This window comes from Daldinia loculata (assembly GCF_022478755.1).
Source record: "Daldinia loculata strain CBS 113971 unplaced genomic scaffold F4817scaffold_1, whole genome shotgun sequence".
NCBI lineage: Eukaryota > Fungi > Ascomycota > Sordariomycetes > Xylariales > Hypoxylaceae > Daldinia > Daldinia loculata.
Genome location: NW_026054855.1, coordinates 677,887 through 702,571, shown reverse-complemented (window position 1 = coordinate 702,571; position 24,685 = coordinate 677,887). Strand labels below are relative to the sequence as shown.

The 24,685-nt window shown below is 47.5% G+C and overlaps 10 protein-coding genes across 10 annotated transcripts; 4 read left to right on the top strand and 6 right to left on the bottom strand.

The window, feature by feature from the left end:
- Positions 1-9: 9 nt before the first annotated feature.
- On the bottom strand, positions 10-3,689 carry F4817DRAFT_322465 (ARM repeat-containing protein). The gene is made up of 3 exons (XM_049301398.1): positions 3,174-3,689; positions 1,422-3,103; positions 10-1,358 (listed from the first exon to the last, which is right to left on the bottom strand). The coding sequence occupies exons 1-3, from the start codon at positions 3,451-3,453 to the stop codon at positions 345-347; spliced, it is 2,976 nt and encodes a 991-aa protein (XP_049163922.1). The 5' UTR covers positions 3,454-3,689; the 3' UTR covers positions 10-344.
- Positions 3,690-4,778: 1,089 nt separating this feature from the next.
- Positions 4,779-6,830, top strand: F4817DRAFT_322464 (cyclin-domain-containing protein). The gene is made up of 3 exons (XM_049301397.1): positions 4,779-4,989; positions 5,126-5,972; positions 6,026-6,830. The coding sequence occupies exons 2-3, from the start codon at positions 5,299-5,301 to the stop codon at positions 6,456-6,458; spliced, it is 1,107 nt and encodes a 368-aa protein (XP_049163921.1). The 5' UTR covers positions 4,779-4,989; positions 5,126-5,298; the 3' UTR covers positions 6,459-6,830.
- Positions 6,831-7,025: 195 nt separating this feature from the next.
- Positions 7,026-8,059, top strand: F4817DRAFT_322461 (uncharacterized protein). The gene is made up of 2 exons (XM_049301396.1): positions 7,026-7,668; positions 7,752-8,059. Exons 1-2 carry the CDS (start codon positions 7,148-7,150, stop codon positions 7,819-7,821), a joined length of 591 nt encoding a protein of 196 aa, XP_049163920.1. The 5' UTR covers positions 7,026-7,147; the 3' UTR covers positions 7,822-8,059.
- Positions 8,060-8,296: 237 nt separating this feature from the next.
- F4817DRAFT_322460 (histone chaperone domain CHZ-domain-containing protein) lies at positions 8,297-9,462 on the top strand. Its single transcript, XM_049301395.1, has 3 exons — positions 8,297-8,657; positions 8,734-8,743; positions 8,807-9,462. Exons 1-3 carry the CDS (start codon positions 8,508-8,510, stop codon positions 9,004-9,006), a joined length of 360 nt encoding a protein of 119 aa, XP_049163919.1. The 5' UTR covers positions 8,297-8,507; the 3' UTR covers positions 9,007-9,462.
- Positions 9,463-10,554: 1,092 nt separating this feature from the next.
- F4817DRAFT_322457 (alpha/beta-hydrolase) lies at positions 10,555-13,867 on the bottom strand. Its single transcript, XM_049301394.1, has 3 exons — positions 13,021-13,867; positions 12,158-12,784; positions 10,555-12,098 (listed from the first exon to the last, which is right to left on the bottom strand). Exons 1-3 carry the CDS (start codon positions 13,360-13,362, stop codon positions 10,923-10,925), a joined length of 2,145 nt encoding a protein of 714 aa, XP_049163918.1. The 5' UTR covers positions 13,363-13,867; the 3' UTR covers positions 10,555-10,922.
- Positions 13,868-14,689: 822 nt separating this feature from the next.
- On the bottom strand, positions 14,690-16,048 carry F4817DRAFT_311062 (putative hydrolase; the record flags this gene model as incomplete). The annotated part of the gene is made up of 3 exons (XM_049299944.1): positions 14,690-15,505; positions 15,637-15,721; positions 15,789-16,048. The coding sequence occupies 3 exons, from the start codon at positions 16,046-16,048 to the stop codon at positions 14,690-14,692; spliced, it is 1,161 nt and encodes a 386-aa protein (XP_049163917.1).
- A 372-nt stretch (positions 16,049-16,420) lies between these two features.
- On the bottom strand, positions 16,421-19,363 carry F4817DRAFT_6435 (uncharacterized protein). Its single transcript, XM_049307713.1, has 2 exons — positions 18,511-19,363; positions 16,421-18,445 (listed from the first exon to the last, which is right to left on the bottom strand). Exons 1-2 carry the CDS (start codon positions 18,911-18,913, stop codon positions 16,761-16,763), a joined length of 2,088 nt encoding a protein of 695 aa, XP_049163916.1. The 5' UTR covers positions 18,914-19,363; the 3' UTR covers positions 16,421-16,760.
- Positions 19,364-19,372: 9 nt separating this feature from the next.
- On the bottom strand, positions 19,373-20,487 carry F4817DRAFT_322439 (DASH complex subunit Dad2-domain-containing protein). Its single transcript, XM_049301393.1, has 3 exons — positions 20,159-20,487; positions 20,043-20,102; positions 19,373-19,980 (listed from the first exon to the last, which is right to left on the bottom strand). Exons 1-3 carry the CDS (start codon positions 20,382-20,384, stop codon positions 19,814-19,816), a joined length of 453 nt encoding a protein of 150 aa, XP_049163915.1. The 5' UTR covers positions 20,385-20,487; the 3' UTR covers positions 19,373-19,813.
- Positions 20,488-20,686: 199 nt separating this feature from the next.
- On the top strand, positions 20,687-23,328 carry F4817DRAFT_6848 (uncharacterized protein). The gene is made up of 3 exons (XM_049307762.1): positions 20,687-20,906; positions 20,969-21,422; positions 21,476-23,328. The coding sequence occupies exons 1-3, from the start codon at positions 20,858-20,860 to the stop codon at positions 23,148-23,150; spliced, it is 2,178 nt and encodes a 725-aa protein (XP_049163914.1). The 5' UTR covers positions 20,687-20,857; the 3' UTR covers positions 23,151-23,328.
- A 177-nt stretch (positions 23,329-23,505) lies between these two features.
- Positions 23,506-24,270, bottom strand: F4817DRAFT_311058 (vacuolar protein sorting-associated protein; the record flags this gene model as incomplete). Its single annotated transcript, XM_049299942.1, has 3 exons — positions 23,506-23,634; positions 23,718-24,128; positions 24,202-24,270. 3 exons carry the CDS (start codon positions 24,268-24,270, stop codon positions 23,506-23,508), a joined length of 609 nt encoding a protein of 202 aa, XP_049163913.1.
- Positions 24,271-24,685: the final 415 nt, after the last annotated feature.

The window sequence follows — 24,685 nt, the reverse complement described above, 5'->3', positions numbered from 1 at the left end:
GAACACGATACGGTATGACAATATTAACATAGATACACTGTTAAAAGGGGTATGTATGTTATTTACAGACACTTCTCTTCCCCCCAAAAAACGCCGGTACGCCAGTTCCTAAATCCTTTGCATACTACCGAGTCCTGCACTCCCGCCTGGTCATGTCGTAGAAGCCATCAAAGACCGACTATGATAATACCTTCCAAGGGTATTTCATTGCGTCCGCCAAGAGAAACAGTTTGGCTACCCCTCTTATTCTTATACAAGTCCTCTCGTACTGTCGGATAGGGTCGATGAACGCCGTTGCTACATCAAAAGCATTGTTCTGTTGAAAATAACCCCGCCTCCCATTCCTAATATGCTGGTTTCATCTGCCATAGGGCTGATTTTGCTCGTTCGCGCACGTCAAGTTCGTCGTCCCCCTCCTTAAGGGCTTCGAGCTTTGTCAAGAATCCCAAATTCTTTAACTCCTGCGCCCGCTGTGAACACCCAGGACCGTCACTAGCATTATCCTGCCATGTCAAATTATTGATTAGGTGACATAGGGCAACTCGCACTTCCCTATCTTTGCTCGTAAACAGCTTTTGAAGCTGCCTGAGTAGTTCCGTCTGAGACACTACCAGCTGCCGGTGACGAGGTATGCTGGCTGCGATGTGAACCAAGATGTATATGACTGATACGATAATTTTGGGCTTGGGAGGCGCAATACGCGTCTCGCTGCCTGTACGGTCTCGCCGGCTGAATGGATGAAAAACCTTAGTTCGTAGTTTGGAGGCGAGAATCTCGAACAAACGGTCTTGTCCTAATGTGCTGAATAAGAAGTCGATCATCTCCGTCGTGTCGTTCAGTGAGTCAGCACTATTGCCCGAATGACCTCCACCGATCAGATTCCGGATAAAATCAAGACCCTGCTCCTGAATCGCTTCGTCATCCCCTCTAGCCTTACGAACGGGGTCCAAATCATTCTCTCGGAGTGCCTCTAATTGTTCCTCTGCGAGCTGTAATATGCGGATATCCGTATGGGCCAAAGTTGCGGGTGACTTGTAGAAGGAAGTTGAAAGCCAGGCGCGGGATGGGTTGTCGGCAAGGCCCATATCTATGTCTTCATCCATGCCATTTAGCGTGCTTTGAGCCGCTTCCCTATCGCCCCGCGTCTTCGCCGAGTAAAGCGCCTCGTCTTCAGTATCGTCGCATATGAGACGGACTAACCATCCGGATTCGAGCTCTTCTACACATCTCTTTTTGAGATCGATACTCGCTGAATGGACCAGATGCTTGAGCGCCCAGAGAGCATTCAGCCGTAGAGTTGCATTATGCGAATGCGCATGCTCGCATAACGCCTTTACGATTCCAGCATCGACAAGAGACTGTGATAATATAGTTAATATCGAGACCGAATAGTTTTATTGGGGATGATAGATAATACCTACTTCTCTCATTGGGCTGAAATCTGTAACAAGGTTACAAGCTGATGCTGCGGCAGCAACCCGCACCTCGACATCATGATGTCGTAGTAGCTGTAGTAAAGGTGTGGATACATCGTGATCGACTAAAGCCGTTCTAAGGATATTCACCGAACGAGAGAGTATACGAACCGCATAACAAGCTGCCAGGACAACTGAAACCGGGTTATCAGGAGTTGGCGTTAGGGAATCGACAATAAGATGAACCACTTCGTGCTCAACAATCGCCTTGCGATACTCGTCCTTGAAGGTTGCTAGCGCCCCAATGGCTTTCAGTGCGTTCTCCCTCACCTTGACTCGATGGACTAAAAAGCGGTGCTGTCCCTCCTCTCCCAAGCAACAGTCGGGAGACACTTCACCTGTCGAGTCCGAGCTCTTCTTACTGAACGCCCAAGACCATGATTTGGCAAGCGGAGGAGGGGCGTCGTAGCTTTCTTTCAGTAACTTGCACACCGTTTTCACTGCGTTGCAGTCGAAGGCTGCCTTCTGTAATGGCTCGCTATCAGTGATAAGACGGGCTAATACGGCAGGCGTTTCTTCTACAACGTTGAGCATCGAGGCAGTATCCCGGCTGCAACTGCTGTAATCGATATCCTTTATTTTAGCGTCGACCTCGTCGAGCATACCTAGAAGAACAGGTACAACGAGTAGTCCTAAGCTTGGCTCTCTAGTCGTGTAAGAAAATCCAGCTTTGAATAGAGATGTTAAGATGGAAGTAGCCATTAACATTTCGCTACCGCTCTGGGACCTAATTAAGGTAATAAGCCATGATACCAAAGGGCTCTCGGCTTTTTCACTCTCGATATCGCTCTTAGAAGCTGAAGCATCCTCAGATGAGCTTCGCGAGGACGCAGTACTTTGAAATTTGGATGTCGACTGTCCGCCATGACCTAAATCTTCACGAGGTGTGCTTAACGGAATTGGAGTATGGCTAGGGACTTCGGGTAAAGTTTGAGGAAGAAGTAGGTCCATAGGCTCAAAATCCATATGTTTTGTTGGCGGCCGTTGCACTCCAGGTAGCTCCATCGGTCCTAAGGGTAATATCGGAGATTTAGTTGGATCGATATTAGCAACCGGAAATATTGCTAGGATCGAGGGAGAGTAAAGTAGCTTGCAAGCGCGGAACCGAGAGTCGCCAATGATGGAAGCGATCGCACCTAGAACTCCATCGAGGCTACTGGCAGGGGTAGCAGGTGCTGGTATGAAGTCTTCTAAGCCCTCGATGCGAGCAATGATCTCGGCCCCCGGAAGGACTTGCCCTTCGGCCACTGCAAAGCTTGCCAATTTCGTAGCAAGTGCATCGAGGATTCCCTTGCTAAGCAATGCTAATTGGTGGCGTTCATCGCGGCAGAGGTCCTTGATTAAATGGGTAACTATGGATATTTGCGCTTCGCTATCGAAGGTCGGGGTCTTCTGTGAGAGTATATGGTATAGAGAATCTAGAGGGCCATCGGCGAATAATATTTCGGCAAGGGACGTAGAGGTAATCGGGGAGGTCGACGGAGCATATGCTGCTGCTGCTGCTATGTCTCGCACGACTCGAAGAGCAGCTAGGACAATCTGGGGATGTCCATTTTGGAGACAGGAACTGTTTAAGACAGCTGGTAGCGCACCGACTGCGTGTAGCGGCGAGAGAAAGGCTGGTCCAGCTGTAGGATAAGAAGTGTAAGCTCAAAACTTGCACGAAGAGGTGAGAGTAATCACTTTGAGAAGACATACCATTTGCAAAGCTAGCAAGAAGCTGTAAAGCTTGTAGCTTTGCGCTGTCTTCATCCGTGAAAGCCGTCAAGGTCAAGAAAGGCGGCCGCGTATCTTCATTCGCTTTGAGGGTACTGGGGGTTATGACTCTAACAATGGGACGGAGAACACCATGTCGAACCCAATCCTCTTTCTTATGGATATGACCGATCACCTCATTCTTCAAGTATCGTAGAGCGGTGATCTGTTCCGGCGTAGTTGCATTGAGCTTTGCCAATACCGATTGAGGATCAAGCGCCATCGATGGTTGATATCTTGTATTGAGTTCCTTATTAAAGTAAAGTAGAAAAAGCAAGAACTTAGCTCGCACTATTGTGATACTATTAACACAAGAAGATTATCAACGACGAGCTGTTGTCGCGAACGTCAGAGGTGTACATGGATGCATAAAGACATGACATCGGAGGCGGCTAAGCCGATTATATGTATCTATATATGAGGTACGTACTTATTAACCTTTAGCATCTTATGTAATTCATCTGATGCTTATATAAGTTGCAAGGATAATAAGTGGCTAAGCGGTTAGCCAACAGTTCCTAGCTGCTGCCACTACTATGTAGCTGCCACTTGTGGCATAGCAGGGCAATAGATGGCGGTCAGCTCACATTAAAAGACTTTCCGCAGGTTTGGCAAGTCGGCTCCAGTCCAGAAGACTAATCGTTAAAAATTAGCAATACTTTGCTTCATTGCAAGGTATATCCTAGTCAAAGCCTTTCACTTACCAACACCGAAATCACGTCATTAGTATAGCCGTTGAAAAGTCATTTTGCTATTACACTTCTAGGTTAGTGCGGTGTTTAATATGGACATATTTTAATGCGTGAAGATACGATGGAATTAAAGATGCAAATTCAACACTTAGAATTATATATGTGGTTGATTAGGTACCTTTTTGTTGTAATAGGGAGTTTCTATAAGTATACTATGGTTGATAAAAGTATTAAATGTTTGCAACTTTGGATCATTTGGTTTAGAAGACCTGTGTGAAATATGAAGATTAAGTAATTACCAGGATATACTGAGTAATAATTGGGCAAAGCCAGTGAACAAGAACTTTAGGTACTAAATCAACATCATATAACCTTCTAATAGGTCTTTGAATTCTGTCGCTGGAGATATTTCTATAGCTGCGAGAGTAAGTAACACCCGAAGCTTTTGTATTACCGTGATGAATAGGTATTCAAGTTCGCCAAGAACAACGGGTACCTTACCGGAATATTACACATGTTTCCTGTTTGCCCCTCCTCCTCAGATATGTATTCCGTACATGCCCAATCTATGTATATCTGTTTCTAAACCCGTCAGTTGTAGTCTGCTAGCCTAACTAAGTTACCAATAAGCAACAAATAGCAATCCATCGTTCCCTTTTATTCTAGTTAATTGTAAACATCATAAGTGCACTAATTCATGAGTATGCATATCTTGATGTAACTAAGTAAAACGTGCATAGGATACATCCATAAAAAGTCCTAATTCTCTAACCACATAAGGCACCGATGAAATAAAGTCAAATTTACCTATGGATCAAATTAGGTACTTAGGTGCCCTACTACATAATGTAAGTACCTAACCCAGACTTAGATCTCAGTCCGGGCTAGTTCAATTAGTTCAATGTTCTAAGAAACTAATGGCCGAATGCAAAGATTTTAGGAAGGGCCTTAGGTAAGAACCTGGCAGCCTGGATGAGACCGATAGGTGGGTCTCCACATGGTCTTTCTTTGCCCGAACACGAACAAATCAACGCAGCACTTTTGAAATTTGCCCTTCTCCTTCTCTGGTGCGTTCTCGGCCTACTACCAACCCTCAATCCCTCAATCATGAGTTCGAGCATGTCCCACCACCGCCTTTTACATAAAGTAGAATTCTCGTCAGCTTTTGGCGGATCGTCACCTAATGAATATCTTGTTGTATAGGTAAAAATAGACTATCTACCTATCTACCTACGAGTGAAGCGAATCATTCCATGATATCGCCGTTCCTATGAACGTCCAGATCCGTTGCGGCCCAAACTGCGATTCTTGCGACCCCTGTGACCCCTGCGACTGTACGATCAACGCGGCTGAGACATTATGACGCCTTGGAAAACATGTTAACTTCGTCGCCATCAATACCAGGAGCTACAAGCGCATCGCCTAGAACCTTTCACTATGCAACCTCTCGCTCTCCCCAGCAATCGCCCAAGATAACGGTACCCTTACCGCGCCGCCAGTCCAGACACTCTCTATCGCGCACCTCGCCTTCGACACCTCTACGATCCCCGTCGCTCTCCAAGCCGAAACAATATGTTGGAGTTGATGCAGCTACGCAGTACTCACCTATGGAGCCATTCGACCCTACGGTCCCGTTACGGTCCGCCCAAGTATCGGGACCGAGGATATCGAGCTCCACAGCCTCAACGATAACGAAGACGACGAGCCAGCCCAAACAGCAACCTGCCGCACCAGATAATGCTCCTGAGCCAAGTTCGACACCAAATAGCTCCTCCAAGATCGAATTCCAAACACCTTCTCCCCATAAGAGACGCAAGTCGCAAGATCCTATAACGATCGACCCGTCTTCATCGGTAGTGGCATTAAGCCAGCCGAGTTCCCCAAAACGGTCAAAACCTAACGAATGCCCTCCCAAGGTGCTACCTCTGAGATACGAATTATGTGATAGGGAGGACATGGTAGTCCTAATCTCAAATATGCTTGGGGAGCTTATCGAGACAAATGACTCGATAGCCATGAAAAGTGGCCATCTCACAAGGTTTCATTCTAGGTACGCTGTGACCAGTTCCCATTGCGGTGTGATAGCACTAATCAGGTATACAGGACGGCGCCGGGTATATCAGTATTAGATTATCTACAGCGACTTGCGAAACACGCCACTCTTACCCCTCCTCTTCTCCTATCTATGGTGTCTTATATTGACCGCCTATGCGAGGATTACACCGACTTTACTATTAATACCTTGACAGTACACCGGTTCCTTATTACCGCTGCCACGGTTGCGGGCAAGGGTTTATCAGATTCGTTTTGGAACAATTCGTTCTACGCACGCGTGGGGGGCGTGAAGGTGGCAGAATTAAAGCTACTGGAACTCGATTTTCTAACTCGAGTGGACTGGAGGATAGTCCCCAAACCCGAGTTACTAGAGGCCTACTATAAAGGCCTGGTTGCGCGTTGTGCGGGGTATGTCTTGGAAGGGGGCCAGTCATCTTCATCTGACGATGGCGACGAGTCCGAAGAGGCAGGAACTTCGTAGATTATGAATAGAAGCGAGATATGAGAGACAGACGATGAGGTGATTCCTGCGGTGAGGTTAAGTAGGTTGCTTGGGACGCTACACGAAGAATATTTGACCTTGGAGTTTTTCGGGGACGTGGGTTGCATTTGACGCCAAGTGCGCGGTGAATGGGTTAGTACGGTTATTTGGATATTAGACGGAACCACGTTAGCACCGTCGAGCAGAGCCAAGGACATACCCAGCGATTGCAATGTTCATAGCGAAAGGAAGAATAAACTTGAGAGGATATCAAACCTAGGGTGGCGTATGGCTTTTACGGTGTCGCGCCCATGGTTTAACAGCTAACTACCTAGTTAATGAAATGAAATATATCTTTTTTCACTATTTAAGATCTTAAGCTGGTCTTAATTTAAATCTTATAATTCGCCCTGGCGCGATGTAACTCATATATGTATAATTGTTGAGGCTCAATCAGCCTTATTGTTGATCAGAGCAGGTACAGAAAATAGCAGGGAACGAAGGGCTACGGTACCTGGGTCGATTATCTTAGCAGGGCTTAAAAAATCGGGGAATCAGCGGCCGACAATTACGAATACCTACAAACAACATTCTGGACCAATACCTACAGCCCCTCCATTCATTAACAACTCTACGACATCATATACCACTCGACCTACCTAACTTCGTCGAAATACGAAATACAACCCATGAAGATCTCATCGGTCTTCTCTGGCCTTGCGGCCCTAGCCCTGGCCAGCTCAGCCAGCGCCGCCAACCGAACAGCAGCAATATACATCCAACCCGTATCGCCATCACCACCGGCACCCACACCTCTCGCCGAGATCCGGTACAACTCCGCCGCCGCCGCACCCAAAGCAGAAATCGTATCGTACGAAGCACCCGAGTTACCAGACGAGACTAAGCTAGTGCGCATCGGGGTGTACAACCCGGCGACGAAGCGGTGGGAGTCGTCGACCTCGGTTGCGTCCGTGGATAACTTCGGCAAGGGATACTCGCCTACGCTGATACTGTCCGTGGACCAGAAGGGCGATGCGTTTGGGGCGGCGCTTAAGGGGGTCAGGATTGATGCTGGGCAGACGCGCGATTTTGGCCCGCAGGCTTTGTTGCTTGTTACGGAGCCGGGGAAGCAGCCTGAGTTGAATAAGCCGATTGTGCTTTCGCCGGAGGGCAAGACGGTGGTGCCGGAGGAGAAGTCGTTTTTCCAGAAGTGAGTATTTTTTTTTTTTTGTCTTTGGTCTATACCTGGTTGTTGGGTTTGCTGGTAATTCGTTTGCTAACTGGGTGTTATAGGTATTGGTGGTTGATAGGTATTGTGGTTATGATGACATTGACTGGAGGCGGTGGTGAACAGGGCAAATGATAGATTAGACAGTTGTATACGAGTTTAATTGAGGATATCCTGATCCTTTCTATTCGGGCTATATGATCTCTCTTTGTATGCTGGTAGTCTTGACTATGTTTTATATCACCTCATCCGGCTCTCCTGATTCTACCGTGATCAAAGCCAGCACTGGGAAAGTATATCAGTTTACTTAGGATAAACTCTATAGGGTCAATTTAGAACACTTGTGCTCATTAGACGTATCAGTCTACTAAACACACATCTATACAGAATTTCACAAGATTGTGTACTGCATCAACTACACGTTCATAGACAAATACGTGTGTCTTGTATCCAAGTATTCTGTACTGTTCCCATCTTCTAAAAAAGCAATCAGCCAATCGCGTTAGCATACTTGGGAGCCACTACCAAAAACGCATTAGCTTGCCTTCCAATCCTGGATTAAGTTCTAGAGCGCAGCTGGAGTTTGCACCCAGCAACCAGTAGCAACCAATAAACATAACCCGCAGGTACCTTTTTCTTTCTCAGCGGTCTACGGTCTACTTTTTTCCACCTTTTCCAACTCACCATCTGAATCCGATTGCGCTGCTCTCGCGACTTCAATTTCGCCATTGTTCAATCTCACCCACCGTTTCTTCATCTGCATCTTATCACCAGTACTCTTATACACTCATATACGTATCCCCCCGAACTCAAAAGTCACGATGGCTAGCAATAACGGCGTTACCGTCCCCGGAGACGCTGCTGCCTCCAAGGCCGAGGAGATCCAGACCAAGGGCAAGGGCAAGGCGGCCCAGGAGCCGGTTGACACCACTATGGATGAGGACGAGGAAGACGAGGATGAAGAGGAAGAGGTACGTTTCCTAGCGTTCTACTATTATCACTTCACGCCCATACTAGCAATATTGAACCAAGCTAACATTCTCCTAGGGTGAGGGCGGTAAGCTTTTCCCATGACCAGCAGCATCCTTACTGCACACTCTTACTAACGCAACCCGCGTAGGTGATGACGACGCCGATGACAACCTAGACGAGATCGATCCTGGCAATATCGTAGAGGGCGGTCGACGTACTCGAGGTCGTGTCATCGACTGGGCCAAGGCAGCTCAAGACAACCCTGCCGAGGACGACGATGACGACGATGAGGATGACTACGAGCCCGCGGTCGAGGAGCACGACGGCGACAAGATGGACGAGGACTAAATTGAGCACACACCGCCTTCCGCCCCGCTTGTGCGCCAGCTAGTTGGATAGGGGAGTTCCAACTGGATTTGAGCGAGCTGCCCGCCTACCTGTCAATCAATCACAAATATCCTCACACATCGTTACTTGCCCCCTCGGTGTCTGGTAGTTTCGTTGCCGGCATCTATCTCCGCTGCTTTCGACGTTCGATCTTGCAAAAAACATGAACACGCGTTCCAGACGGGAATGGAGTCAATAGTCGAATGCAACATGACTGTAGCTTAGATCTACCATTACTCCTGACTGGTGGCCTGGCATAAACCCAGGACACGAATATGCGCATGAATACAAGAAAATGAGTATATTGCCACCATCTATATCTTCGTAACCACAACCACTACCATTATTCATTATTACTCAGATGTCGGTGAACTGGTTAGGTAGCCATACGTGAAGCTAATAGTTTACCAATCCTCCCGCCCCGTACCCTTTAGTGAGCTAGTCCGTAGTTATTCCTAGCTTAATTGGTAGCATGGGGATTATAGAAAATACGGTATACTATGGTAAGATAGTGACTTAAGCTGCTATTGCTTTGTCGTTATAGCCTAGGTAGCTACTAATATATAGGTGACGATAGAGGGAAGTATACTTTCCGATTTACAGACCTTTGCGGATGTCTCAGTCGTGTTGTATGGCAAATAGTTCTCTAAATCCTAATTCGTACGATACATCTATAGAACCAACTCCGAACAGAGAATATTCGGTATATCTAGTGGCCTCAGCATTAGGTTAGGTAGCTATGTTCATGAAGCTTAACCAAGTAGATATCTAGGTTGCTTTAGGTATGTATCATTCACTTAGAGCATCTAGACTTTATAGTACCTAGTAATCACTTACATCTAGATCGTTGGCGCGAGTCGGTGTAATTAACGGACAAATTAATTCTCCATCGAGCAACCGGTGAAATTCATTTACTCGCCCTGAGTACATATAGGTAGGTACATATTTAATATATCTAATAATATTCTGTAGACAATTACATACTACAATTCATGCGATTGATTTACTAGGTATTTCGGTCTACTTTTCTCTTCTTCTTATAATTTCGTCTTTTAAAAGAGACCGGTGAGATATGTATAGGTACCTATCCAACTCACCTACTTCAGGTACCTAATGTATTCGCGATTAAGACATGGATGTAACCTAGATATTCGCCGATACGGCAAAACACCCCCATCTCTTATTATTCTCCGTCAATCAATCCCTTCTATATGAATCTAAATAAGTACCTAGGTTGCCTACCTACCTAATAGATCTTCAAGATCAACAGGAGATATGTACGAAGTACCTCCTATGTAATACTACATACTGCGTCCTGATACCTTTTTCGATATATTTATCTCGTGGCGAAACCGACAAAGGGAATAAAATACTCAATAGCATGAAGTAGAATATCAAATAAACTTCACAGCATTGTAGATGTCATCCATTCTATCTACGTACCAACTACTTACCTACGTTGGATATAAAATAATCACATATAAGTCTTCAGTATATTAGTCTATTTAATGCAATATATTTATTAACGAAATCCCCTCGGAATAGGTAGTACAACTAATAATAAGTTCGATATATACCATAGATTTACTTAGATATCAACTCTAACAAATATACACCAACCCTCAATTCGAAGTCCTTCCAGTCCAAACACCTCCCTTTTATCAAGACACATCTATGTCCCCAAACGCCGTTGCTCATGCATCGTAACAAAGTCATACCGATCCGTCAAACTGCCCCCTCAAGACAAACCAGGGTATCATCGCTCGTGCGCGTTCCCAAGACACACTTTAACAAGTGTCCTAACTCCTCCGTATCCCGGCCAGACTTTATATAAGTTCGATAACCGTTCCCATCCCTTTCATTTATACAGACCAGGTTTATAATAACCTCGCTCCCGCCTCAGTCTTCTGGCTGATACTCGACAACGCCGTGCTTCCGTTTCCAAAGCCTTCACTAAATATCACCTTATCCCACCAGAAGCGGCACTCATCCCGTAATCGCTCTGTCAAGTTACCCATCTGTGCTGGGATACCCATGTTCTGCCGTCCGCGGACCCCCATGCGTTCGTCGTTACCTTCGCCAAATAGGGCCACTTTCCCTACGTTTTCCGCGTTGTTAGCGGTTGCGGTGTCGTTGACGAACGGACTAATAAACTTTGGCCACGAGAACCCAACCGTATCGTTCCTATGCGGTCCTGAATTTGGGTCTCCTGTAACCGCAAACCGAGTCCAGAAGCCGTTCATAGAATCCGCCATCGTCATGATGCCTGGATACTTGCTAACGACATCCATGTCGTGAGCTACGATAGGGGCTTCGTCGCCATGGTCTGCACCGCCGTGATTGTTCGATCGAGCGGCGTAATGATACGCGTAGACGGGACTGGCATCGGTCGCCGTAGAGGCCAAATGTGCCGTCTGCAGCACAGGACAGATGTACGCGTAATGACCGTACGCGTCGTCCAACCTCCAAAACTGTGATCCAAAGCCAGCAGGTGGTTTAGTAATGTACAATGCTTCCCCGCGCGTGGTGCTGGGATCAGGATATAATGAGTCTAGCGTTCCTAGGTCTGTCTTATTAAGAGACGGAACAATAGTAGACATTAGTGTACGCATCGTCGACGAGTTACTTGAGTGAGTTGGGACGAAATCAGCGCCTTCATCTGTGTTGTAACCCGTCATTATTGGGATGCGTAGCACATGTCCCTTCTCCCAAGACTTAATAGGCAGATCTGGTATTATTCCTCCGGGACCATCGATAGTAGGTTGGAAGGGCCAACGTATACTCGGATCCCAGTGCCGGTATACGCTGTGAGATGCAGAAACGACTTTGTCCAAGGGAAGAGCACGGAGCTCTTCGAAGATCTTGTCGTCGGGGGTACCATCTAATCCACAGTTTGTCAAGAATTCTTGGAATTGTTGCTCGTGAAGCGGGTGAGTAGGGTTGAAGGTAGCACGAGCAGTCGATCCACCGGATTCGAGGATTGCTTTTTGAAAAGGTGCAGGTGCCGATGTCAGCTTATTCGCAGACGAGTACGATATTAAGTGATGTCCAATCTTGAGATGATGTTAGTATAAGTCATCACAGGCCAAAAGTCACGAAGGCGGGCACTTACCGAGTGGGCACCAGCACTTAATCCCATTATTGTAACATTTTTCGGGTCACCGCCAACGTTAGCTATGTTGTCTTGCACCCATTTAAAAAGTGCCTGCTGGTCCTTCAACCCAATATTTAGCAGACCTTCCTTGGCGGTTACTCCGCTCGGCAGGAAGCCCAAGGCTCCAACCCGGTAGTTGAAGCTTATGCCAATAAGAGGGGTCTCAGACCATGATGCAAATGTCATCATGTTCCTCTCCTGGCCACTTCCAGAATTAAATCCACCGCCATGAACATATATCACTACCGGTAACTTCGTGCTATTAACCCCAAGCTTTGCCATCTCGGCTTCAGCGGTCGCCGGGTCATTGCTAAAATAAGGTCTGAAAATATTAAGGTTTAGACAATCCTCGCCTTGGTTTTTCCCACCTGTACCCTGGGGGCAGACATGACCAAAAGTGAGGGCGCGTTGGACATGGCTTTCTGTGCCATTTATTGGTTGCGGAGGTCTGAAGCGATTGTTGCCAGCTGTTGACTGCGCATATGGTATTCCGCGGAACGCTTCGATGCTGCGCGGAAGTTTTGAGCTTTGCTCCACAACCTCGCCAAGATAAGTCCCTTGATTTAGTTGGACTTGTGTTGTTTTCTACTGCATTGTTAGCTCTGGTGTAACAAATAATATCGATACGGGATTCGGTAGGGTGCGAGAAATAGCAGGGTTAATTGAGATGCCAAGTTCGGCAATCTCGGCAGGCTTGATGGCTAAGCACGAGATGGGAATGTGGTGGGAGGATACAAAGGGATGTTATTTGACAATCGCAACTCGTGCCAAGCCGATGGGTTGTATAAAGAAGTAAGGCATTGTCTGTCTCCCTTTCATACCTTGAATGCTTCCTGCAAGTGTCCACTGTTGTCCAACCATAGGAGAACAGCGAGAAGAACGACAACGATAACAAAAAAGAAAGCGAGGAGGGCCTGGCGAGTCCGGCTTGTACGGATCTTAGTCGCTTGAATTTGAAACCACCGTGGTATTCTTGAACCCGAGGTCTTCTTGTTGTCCGGAGCCTCAGGAATTATTGCTTTGGAACTCTCAGTGTCCCCGAGCGAATGTTGGTCCATTGTTTCTTGGCCATGGAGAAGGTCGCGGTGGCTCGGCGGGTAAGAAGGGGGTTTGAGTGGCTCTATGGTAATGATAAAGACATTTTCCTTCTTGGGCTCTGTCATTTGACTACCTAAACTCGGGCAGCTCGGGTTCTTAAAGCTTGACCTTCTCTTCTAAGTTCCTACAGGCTGCAGCTGCGGATAACTGTGCCGCCTACGACTATGATTATTGCTGGAGAGCGGATATAGAGGCGGAGCATAAAGGAACTAGTGGAACTTTAGTTGTCCGGGGGTCAAAAAGCTTAATAGGAATAGGTTGGCAGATTAGCGGTAATAAGAAAAGGTATTTCCGTAGATCGTAGACGGTAGACGGTAGAGGTTATTTGTAAATGTGACTTGTATGTACAATGTCTTAATGGAACATAAGTAAGGGCGGTTAATGACGAAAGAAGATTCACATCGGTAAATCAATAAGATCAGTCACATCTGTAGGAGCAGATGGTTTTTACGGGGCTATTGAAACATTATGTAGGCCCGGGAGGCCCTTTGGTAAGGTGGTGATGCTTGTTATCTATTGTGAGTCTGGACCTGCCTGGACTCGGACTGGGGTGAGAAACAAAGCTGCAGGACTTTCCCATACATAGGGTGAATGTTGTACAAATGGTGCCATTTTGGGTACTTGCAAATTCTATGCGCTGGCGGCACCATTTCTCGGTATCTCGGAGGTACATTCCTATGTAAGGCTAGAGTTTATTATGGTAGTTACATGTAGAATTCGACAGTACTTTCTTATTGTTCCATTATTCATCCCATTGTCCGTCAGCAATTGAACCTAAGGTTTCCCTCTTACAACTTTGATGCATACCATGTCGTATTACAAGTATGTACCTTAGGTAGGCGGGTATGTATTTTATTATGGCATCATCGGCTATTGGATCTGTTTCTTTTCTCCAGAGACGTCAGTTACACGGTTACACGTGCCCCTTTGGTCCTACAATGCAAGAAACTTGTATGACATAAAGGGGGTAAAAATAAGTCGTCTTCTTACAAGTTAGAAGCGTCACAATCGCAATTGATAACTTCAAACCAAAAGCGCAAACTTGACGCCGTCGGATGCTAACGACCCACGATTATAGCATTGCCGATCAAACAAGAATAGCATAATTGGCGATATCAATTGAGCAATTGACGCGATGATCGACGAGGTCTAAACGTGCTTTTAAGGTCCCCACCGTCAAGCCATTGTTGGATCACTTGGCAAAAAGGGTGTCCCGTATTCCTGGGCTGCTAGGCTGTTCTAGATCAAAGCCGGTTCCTGCCATTCCATAGCTTACTCGGTCGACTGGTTGGATGCCAAGCGAAATTAAGCTTCTGGATCTCTGACCAACAAGAGACCGTTCCTGCCCTCCATCGCGCCCACAGTGATAATACGTCGCACCAGCTGAAGCATTTACATAACCGCGCAACTTCCTAAAATGGTTCCTTGTGACACCGCAGCCACTGCTACTTCATTGCCATTGCTCCAAACCCTCGATATCTTTTGTGTCGCGGTGATATCTTTGTCCGGATTACCCTCCACCAGAACTAAGTCGGCCCTAAGACCCGGTGAGATTCGGCCCCGATCTGGGAGATTAAAATGCTGCGCAGCCAACGACGTAGCCGCCCTCAGGGCTTCAACAGGTGATAATCCAGCACGTACGAGCAGCTCCAATTCGTGATGCAATGATTTCCCGGCCACGATCGTAACGATGCCGCTATTATTCACATCTGTGCCGGCGAGTATGGGCACACCTGCGTTGCGCATCGCCGCCACGCTATCTAGTGAATACTGAAACTTCCTCCCCCTCAGTCCCGGCATGACCCAGCTAATTCCCCACAAAATCCAACTACTGGTCATGGCTTCCATCATCGATAGCGTTGGTACCGTAATTGTCTTTTGGCTGACCATCTTACCAACGATGCTATCATCGAGCGCTTTGTCCATCGGCACGTGTGTCAGCACGTCGAAATCGGCTTGTAGTCCGCGTTCGAATGCCAAGTACTGAGCTGTATGAGCAACCGTCATCTTCCCGTGCTTTTTTGCCTCGACCTGAATTTTATTCAGAACAGCCTGCTCATGGCCTGGGAAATCAGCGATGATCTTGATGTAGTCGACCCCTTCATCGATTCGATTTTGCACAAACTTGGCTGCTTCATCGGTGTTGTGGACTGCATTGTCGGGCGAGACACTGCTTAGTTTGAATAGTTTACCATGCCTGGAGTTCTCCTATTGGCGTCGGCATATTAGTAAATGCTACATTATCTGATGACAACTACTCGGTGAGTGTAATTGGAAGTAGATTGCGAGTAAGCAACTTATACAAACCGCCCCCAAACCAACATAATTATACCACTAACCTCATACGCGGGGAGACTGGAGCTAAGCCACGTCGTTGGTGTCTTTGCCGCACGTAGCTTTACATATTTCTCCAGCGGAATGCTCCTAGAAACGGAAACTATTAGTTCCAGTAACTAGGCTATTATCCTTTTCTTGTTTATCTTCTACTCACGCCATATCGCACACTGCCGTAACACCAAAAGACGCACATGAAGCCAGCTGCGCCTCGTCGCGGATATGCACGTGGCAGTCGATTAGGCCAGGCAACAGCGTACAACCCGTTCCATCGACGACCACAGTCCCTGATGGATCTGGGTCGTCAGCAAGTGCGTCCTCGCCAATATGTGACCCCTCGATGACCACCGATTTAGGCCCCGTAACAGCCTCGCCGTCGAAGACACGGACGTGTTTGATGATGGTCACACCGCCCATTTTGAAGCGATGGGTTTAAGACAATATATGTACCTGGACTAGTATTGTATGTAGTACACGTATCTGCTGACGGGAGAAGTTGATACATGGAACCTTGAATGTATGAGAGTGGGTATACGTACATATGCATACAGATATTTATACTCGGGTTTGGAGTCTTATACGAGTCCTAAATCCGGTCGGGATCGTCAACTAATAGTCTGTAGTGACATTTTTAGTATTATAGTCACATGTGGCTTAATGGAGGCTTTAATAGATGAGCTTAAACGGGGAATAAGTTGTAACTAGTCTATATTTCCATCGTGCTTTTAGTTCTAGTCTAGAAATTCACGGCAAGTCTGTACGCCGACATCACCGGACACTGGTTAAATATATCAACTACAATGCCGATAGCTCGACGTAATGGTCTTAATTAAAAACTCTGCATTATCTTCCATCAATGCATTAAAGCCAATAATACAACTAGTTGAAAAAAAGCCGACACCAACCTAGAAGTCAGCATCGACTACACCTATACACGAATGACTCCCTGGGTAACGCAATAACCGGCCCGCAACACTACCGTTGAACGCCGGGCTCAGTGCTTTTAAAACCCCCCTAACGCACCATGCAAATACACATATTAATACACTTCAGTCCCTCCACTGATATACCCCTGAAACTCTGTGAAAACAATATTCCCCTTGCCAATCAATATGTTGCTGGTGACCTTTCAAGCCATGACATCCCGCAGTGAGGCAATGGTCATTCTCTTCCTCGCTTGCTTCGCCGCCCACTCCCGGCTCTGCTGTCGAGATCTTTCAGCGGCTTCTTCTCGTGCTAGTTTAGCTAGTGCTTCCCGTTCTCGTCTCTCACGCTCTCGTTCCCCGGTCCAAGAGTTATCCCGCTTGTAGATCTCCTGACCACGTAGTCTCTGATATTGTATATCTTCTGTGGACACCGAACTATGCTGCCCACCGGTGCTGTCTACCGTAGAGCTTGAAACACCACGAGGCGGCTGCACTCCGGATGGTTGTGGTTGTAGTCCCCGGCCCCGTGGTTGACATTGGTTGTTCGTCTTTGAAAGAGGAGAGCGTGATGTGGGATTAGTAGTCGTGGATGCGCCTTTGTTCCGGCCCGGCGAATTCTGCTGAGTTGAATTTTCCACCAAGTGTACTTTACTTTGCCGAGCCCGGCTCGCAGCTGTCTCGCGGGGAAAGGTACTGGGTGCAGCACCCGATCGAATTGGTCTGGCCTTGAATTCTCTTCTCTTCCGTTCCTCTTCTTCCTGTGCTCGTAGCTGCGCCTCACGCTCTTCGCGCTTGCGACGGGAGATGGCTTCTCCTGGCAGCTCGAAGTTAGGCCGTGTTGGAGCCTTAGCTGACTTGGCACGTCGAAGGCTTGACATAGTTGGTTTTGTCGCTTGTTCCGTGGCGGCTTGCGTCGATATGCGGGCCTCGCGTTTTTCTTTTAATTTGCGAGCGACTTCGTCCCCGGGTAGTTCAAAGGTTGGAATAGTGGGTTTCTTGTTCGACTTGGGTGGCTGCCTTGGTGGTAGGAGACTTGCTATGCCTTTGAAGAACGACCTCTTCGATGGGGCCTGGGTTGCAGGTTTATCCTCACTCTTCAATTTTGGGGGATCAAGGAATATCATAGATGCCGCCTTGCGAACAGTACGCCGGGGCTCGCTGGTCGAATTTATCCTTATAGAGGCAGAGCTACTCACCACTGGAGTAGTTCGCTTCGGTTGTGGGGTTATAGACCTCGTAATCCCGGCGTTCGTCACGGATAGTAATGGCACTGCGGGTTTGTGCCCGGAACCCGGGGTTCTTGGAGAGATAATTCGCTTGAAATGGGCTGCCTCATCAAATGCTTCTAATTGCTCTTCAAGTTCGTCAAGCGCCTCCACGGAATCCTCGATTCTAGCGATAGGTTGTGCGGGTGATCTCGGGACAATGACCTCGACATGTCTATCCTTGCTTCTAACTGAACTAGGTGAAGTAGGGGTAGATTGCCGGGTTCTATCCTCTGAGGGTAACTCCAACTCCTTAACCGGCGCAAGGTGATTGCGACTGGGTTCTGCAAGAGCCATGTTTGGTCTTGCGGGCTGCTCGTCGTCTGCTAGAACTTCTTCCCCGGGAGCTAAAGGTGACACAAGAGCTATAAAACGTGCAAGAACATCAGCCTCGGTCGGACTCCCGCGGGGGGCGTTATCGTTAATAGGCAAGAGATTGAAGCCAAGGTGTACTGCCTTGAAACTTGGCGCAGCGCTGGACTGTGTAGAAGTTTTGATGGGTATTTTTGTAGAAATTATTCCTTCAAACCAGCCTTCGCGATGCTTCGCCAATTGTTCTTTGGCTGAGGGTATGCCTCTGCGTGCAATTTCCACTAAAGTATGGTCTGAGAATTTCTCGATTGCTAGGAGCGTTAGGTTAGTATACCCCGACGCAAGACATTTTGATACATGCTGCGGAAATACGTACCTGAAGCAGGGAGTTCGAAGCGATATCGTGTCTCGTTAGAAATACTCGTAGATGCAGATGTGCATGAGCGCAGTGACTCGTCTTCGGGGACGGTTTCAAGGACCTCAAAGGTGTTGGCCGCGATTGCGGGCCTTGTTAGGCGACGTCGACTTTGATTCTTTTGGTTATCACTCCAGTTGGCTCCAGTGTTGCAAGTTTCCGTGTCTATTTGAAGCTTCTTCAGGCATGTAGTAAGCGACTCGACTGCTGGGTTAGAACAGGCACTTGAGCGATTCTGGAGCTGAGAAACGGAAAGATCACAAAGAGTAGAGTTGTCGGATTTGAAGCTGTCATGAGAGGAGGGATCATCTTCGTTGGAGCTCGTATCACTGAGGATCTCGACTCTCGAGGGAATAACGGCCATCTCGATTGGACGAGATTGGCCAATAATAGATAAGTACCAAAAGTGAGGCAGCTTAGGGTGCACGGCTCAGGGGTCCCAAGCAAGGGTTTAATGAGACTTATTATTTGGTTCCGGGCTAATGATCGAAAGCACGGGGTCGCCGATGAGCAAAGTGTTGGCGGGGGAGTTAAAGTCACATGTATCCCTTGTAGATTAGCAAAAGCTACGGTTACCTTTCTTTCCAATTGGGTAATGTGGGCGAATTAGATTGTGATGCTGTCTGGAGAATGATTGATGTTGTATGTAGAAGAGACGAATCCCATCTTTAGGATTTTGAACTGCAACGTTTGCTGGTTGATACCTAAGACACAGCAGCAGCAGTACCTAACGCACTTGCCCTCTGGTATAACTTACATAAGGTTAGGAGGTACATACGTTATTCAATTCAATTTTACTGGAAACTTCGTCACTCAATAGTTCAACATGAGCTAGTGCTATTGACTTTCATCAAGGTGTAACTACCTTAGGTACGTTAGATGCTTTTTCCTAAATAGTGGCTTATTAAGAAACGCGATCTGACGCGGATCCGCACGCGAACTTTCCCCCACTTCCCTCCGTGGGGATTCCCTGCAGGAGCTTGCATTATACCTAGACTACTGCACCGGAGCCATAGCCGTTTAAACATTCTCAACTAAACCCAACTCCTGCAACTGTTGGCCCTATAAAAACAGACCACATAGAATGCGGGATATATATGTAAGTGCTCCAGTCAGAGACCATTAAATGACTACGCCGGATACCTAATAGCAAGTTCTATATGAATAGTATGGTAGGTGTGTTTGCTCCTGACGGCATCTTAGGTGTCTGAAAATGTGTACCTATTGTCTAGCGGGGCGAGTTAATCTCTTTGGCTATTTGACCTTATGAGATTGAGGATGAGTTATGTTCGCTCTCCATGATCGCTTCAGTCTGGGCTTGCAACGCCGGTGCATGTTCCGTCGGTATTCGCACTAGAGTCTGCGGTAGAGGTAAAGGCTCCTGGTCTTTGGATGCAGTTTCCTCTGCGTTTCGTGGACTCGGTATTTTGGCTACGAGATTGGTCAATAAGACGAAATTTTGTATGTTGCTTCATATGCGGATGTAAAAATACCTGACGCCATGTTGATAGCTCGTAGAACATTATGCCAGTTTCCTAATACCATCGCAATCGCTGTCACGCCTAGTTAGCCAGCCATAAGGGCAAGACGTCTATCTGAATGCGCGCACCTTCTGTCCCATCCGATAGAGTGGCAAGTTTTTGTTCGAGAGCTTCCATCTGATTTGCTACAGCTGCGCTAAGTTCCCGCAGCTCCTTTAGATTCTCAAGCTCCGCCTTCTTCTCATTGACTCGGGCGAGAAGTGCGCTTGACTGACCTGCAGACTGAGCACTGGGATTGCTCGAGGTAGAGGCTTGGCGTATATGGCCAGGTAGCGTGCGCGAAGAAAACGCCATCGTAGGTATCTTTCTGGAATACCCAGCTTTGCTGTGTAGAATGCTTAGTTGCGACTTGCATGTGTAAATGTAAATGGCAAGTATTATCGATAAGTCGATAAGTCGATAAGTGGCAGATTGGGTACATATGCCTTAGTGTGTGACGTGAATATGTGGATGCTACCATAGGTAGGTAACCCCTGTATAAAATTGCTGGTCATAATTGTGCGTTGCTATACCCCATTCGGAAGTTTGTTGACATGCACTGTGGAGCCAGCTACCTTGCCAACTCATTTCCTTGACCAAACTTGACCAAAACTTTGATTTTCTTTCACCGCACATCAAACAGCAACTATCGTCTTGCATACTGTTGCTTCCGACAAGTCTTGCCTTATTTGCTACCAACAATACCCTCCTGCATGGTAACTAGGCTTTCTAGACTACTGCTATAAAACTTCAATCATCTCGAATTCCTTCCGCCTCATGTCTTTACAATGGCACGACTCAACGAGCCAATGGTGTCAACAGACAGCGTAGAAACGCGTATGTCCCTAGCTACAGTCTGCACGTCACTGATGATGTCAACTAATTACCTTCTGTCCTAGTGCGCAGAAAGTTCTTGCGACAAAACAGAGATATCGCCCGAGTAAATTCAACCCAGTCCCTCAAAATACGTACTTTAGAGAATGAATGTGTTCGCCTATTATCCGAAAACCTTGATCTTCGAGGGCAAATACTGCGACTCCAATCAGAGTTAGAAGATAGTAGAGCGCAAAAAATTGCCAACCATGCCCTCGAGATCAAGGAGAAGATGGAAGCCCAACTGGCAGAATGGGGAACTATGCTTGCGAGTTTGGGGCACGAGCCCACCCCGAGAAGTCGATCACCAAGAGAACCGAAGAGAGTAAAACGCAGGTCAAGCATTGGGCGTATCAGCATGTCTGAATGGAGGAGGAGAGATACTGTAAGCTCGATGAAAGACTTGGAAGTTGCCGCCCTTCAAGAAGGCAGGTTGGCGCCGATCTGGGAAAATAAAACGTGCCCCCGCGAAACACTAAAGTGAGTTGTGCCTGTGAAGCTGTTGTTGTAAGCAATGCATACTAATTTTGTAGCCGGGAGGAAATCCTCGCGTTACGCGCCGTCGTTGATGACAATGAAGATTCCCCAGATCTTGGACCCCCGCCAGTATCACGATTTGTTGACGAAGATCCCGTGAAGATTGATTTACCCCCAAGACATAGCCCTTCCAAGTCAGATTACGCGTCTCTAGAGAAGGCATCATCTGATCCCCAGCCTAAACAACAATCAACACCCTCCCCCAAGAAAGATGAAAGAGCAGACGAACCAGTCAGCGATATTCCTGAAGTTAATGATGAGCCGATGGAGCTGATGGAGCCGATGGAGCCGAAAGCGATAGACACAGCGGAATCTCAGCCTACTACTCAAGTTGGTAAGGCCAACTTGAAGAGGAAACTGAGAGAAGAGGATGAGAAGGAGAATCCCGTAATGTCTAAGCCGCCGATCCGATCTATTGAGGTTGCAAAGGATCAACCAGAGAAGGCGGCGAACGTCAAACCCCAGTCCATCAACAGGCCGATCAAGCTTCCATCAAACCGGAGAGAGGTTCGAGATAAATCGTCTAGCTCGGTAACTCAAAGAAGGCCATTAGGTGCCAAAAGCACGAACGAACATATTAAGTCGCCAAAAAAGGCTGCGAAGCCTCCGACTTTAGAAGAGGTCACAAAGGAAGATATTAAGGGAAGAAAGACTATTCCAGTTGAGATACCGGTCCCCGAACCTCAGCCGATATTTGTCGCGCACGTAGAAATCGAGACCGAGACGCTTTCTTCGGAACCCAACTTAGCCGTGCCTGATACTCCGGAGGCAACCCCGAGGGAGGAAGTAAGGGATACACCCCCTCCTACTGATATTTCCTCAAGAGGGGAAACATCACGAGGCAGCCGTAGAGCTAGGACGGCAGTTAGTTATGCTGAGCCAAATCTTCGGGATAAGATGCGGCGGCCTACGAAACAGCTACTTGACGCCGTGTCAGGCGAAGGCAAACACATACGACGAACTAGCCAGTCGAAGAAGGACGAATTCCCTTCGTCGAACCCTTCGTCAGTTGTCAAATCAGAGGGGAAGCTAGGATCATGGAAGGATCTGCCTGCTGATCGCAACATGTCAAGAACGAACCTAGATGTTATGGCTAGTCCCCTAGCACGGAAAGGCTCGAAAGCGTCTTCGGACGACTTGACCATGAGTGTAGCAATGGATACGAAAAAGCGGGCTGATGCTGAATCTTCGGCTTGTTCCAGCGGTGAAAGCAATGCAATTAAGTCGAGCTCCCGAGCAGCTGGTCGCCGCGTAGACGAGATCGCAGCTCGGGAGGCTGAAGTAGCGAAAATATTTGACGATGAGGCCGACGTTTACGATTTTCCTAGCTCGTCACCGAAAGATGGTTCAAAGCGTACGGCAACAACGGAGGAGACTTCCAAGAGGAGGAATACCAAGGGATCTCGACAATCGAGGTCAAGGCGACTATCATCAGTGGCTCGTGAAGACTTGGAACTAGATGCGGAGAGCCAAAATCACGAGAAGGCACCGAGGCACGCGGGATCCAGACGAGCAACCATGGCAGCGTCGAAAGAGTCGAAGATGGATATAGAAAATGCAGGGCATGATAGCTCCATGGAAGGAGACAGCTTGAACAGCTCCTCTTCCGGAGATGTGGACGCTTCCGTACGGGACAGGGCCTCGATGAGGCGGAGGAGTATGATGTTATGAGAAAAAATAAGCCCTGCTGCACTATGATGATGATTCGTACGGTCGTTTGAGCGAAGTTTTCTGCTTAGGGGGGTTGAATATCGATTAAGTAATCACAATTGAAGCGAGCGTCGAGACTTTCTTCATCTCATATTTTTTTTCATGGCGTTTGGAGTGTAGACAGACAGACGGACTCAGTGTACTCAGGATACCAATCAAGTCTTTTTTTTCTCTCGATTAATTCCCAATGGTTGATTGTGATTATATGATTTATCGAGGCTAGTAGAATGGCCTGCTATTAGTTTCATCGTGAGAATACATCTTTGATGCTTGGGGTATTCGTTGATCTAGATATCCATGCATTCCTTTTTAAAGATTACGACGACCCGCCTGTCGTTGGCTCTACGGGTTTTGTGTATGTTACTTTCTCTACCGCGACGTTTTCCACCCCGTTTTCATCTTTGCGGAGCTGGTAGACGTAGAGGGTGAGGGATATACCTTGTACCTGTATTTGATTGTTAGTAAGGAGTTGGAATGAACGAGTAGCTGGTCTTGCTACCCCTGTGCTTAGGACCCGGTGTAACTCACATCCATCAAGCAGAAACTAGGCACCATGTCCTCGCCCTCCTTCGTCCACCCCGTCGTAAACGCCCCTGTAGCACTGCCCGGGTTCACGAAGAACTTGTCCATATACTCGAAGGCGTCGAATCGGTGGGTTCCGCCCCAACATAGCACATCCACGTCTAACTTATTGGCCTCGGCGAGTAGCAAGTCTGGTTCGGTTGATACTAGTGTAAATCCTTCGATGAAACCGATGCGCAGCGACCCGTGTGTTACGATTTGATACAGCGGTAGTGATGTCGCTTCTACGTCGAAGCGGCCCTTGACGATTTTCAGGTCCGGCGCAATCGAACGTAGGTACTCGTACGTGTGCTTGTCCGTCAGGTTGCCCAGGCATAGCGTCTGTCCGATCTTTCCCGGCGAAAGGAGTTTCTTAAACTACAAGATTAAAAATGTTAGCAGCGGCACCTGGGGGTGGAGGATGGGAGATAGGGCTGGCCGTCCGTCGCACCTTTTGCGGTATGTCGAGAGCGCGGTCGGGGATGTGGAGGTCCCCGATCACTAGGATGAGGAAGGCCATTGGTTATGAATTGATGGAGACCTAGAATCTCCCAGGTATACCGAGACTATTCGTTCTACGACCGGTTCGAAAGGAAGCAATTTGGGTAGGTTGATCGGACAATGGAAATGTATACGTATGCGCAGGCAACACCGCTACTGTTTCGAAGTAGTACGGTTCGAGGACGGCTAGGCCGGGATATTCGCTAGAATTTCGTATAGATCTCTTTTACCGTCGGAGACTTGAGGAGAATTACAAGAGCTGCATGCTCACATGTCAACGAGATGTACGTAATTGGGTAGTGAAGCTATCCTCAAACCTGCGAGGCTGACGTTGAACTCTCAGGGTCGGGAGCTTTGCAGGCCCCGCAATTCAAGCTATTGGTACGTACCCCAGATTGAGGTAGGTCAGGTTAGGTACGAAGTACAATACAGTA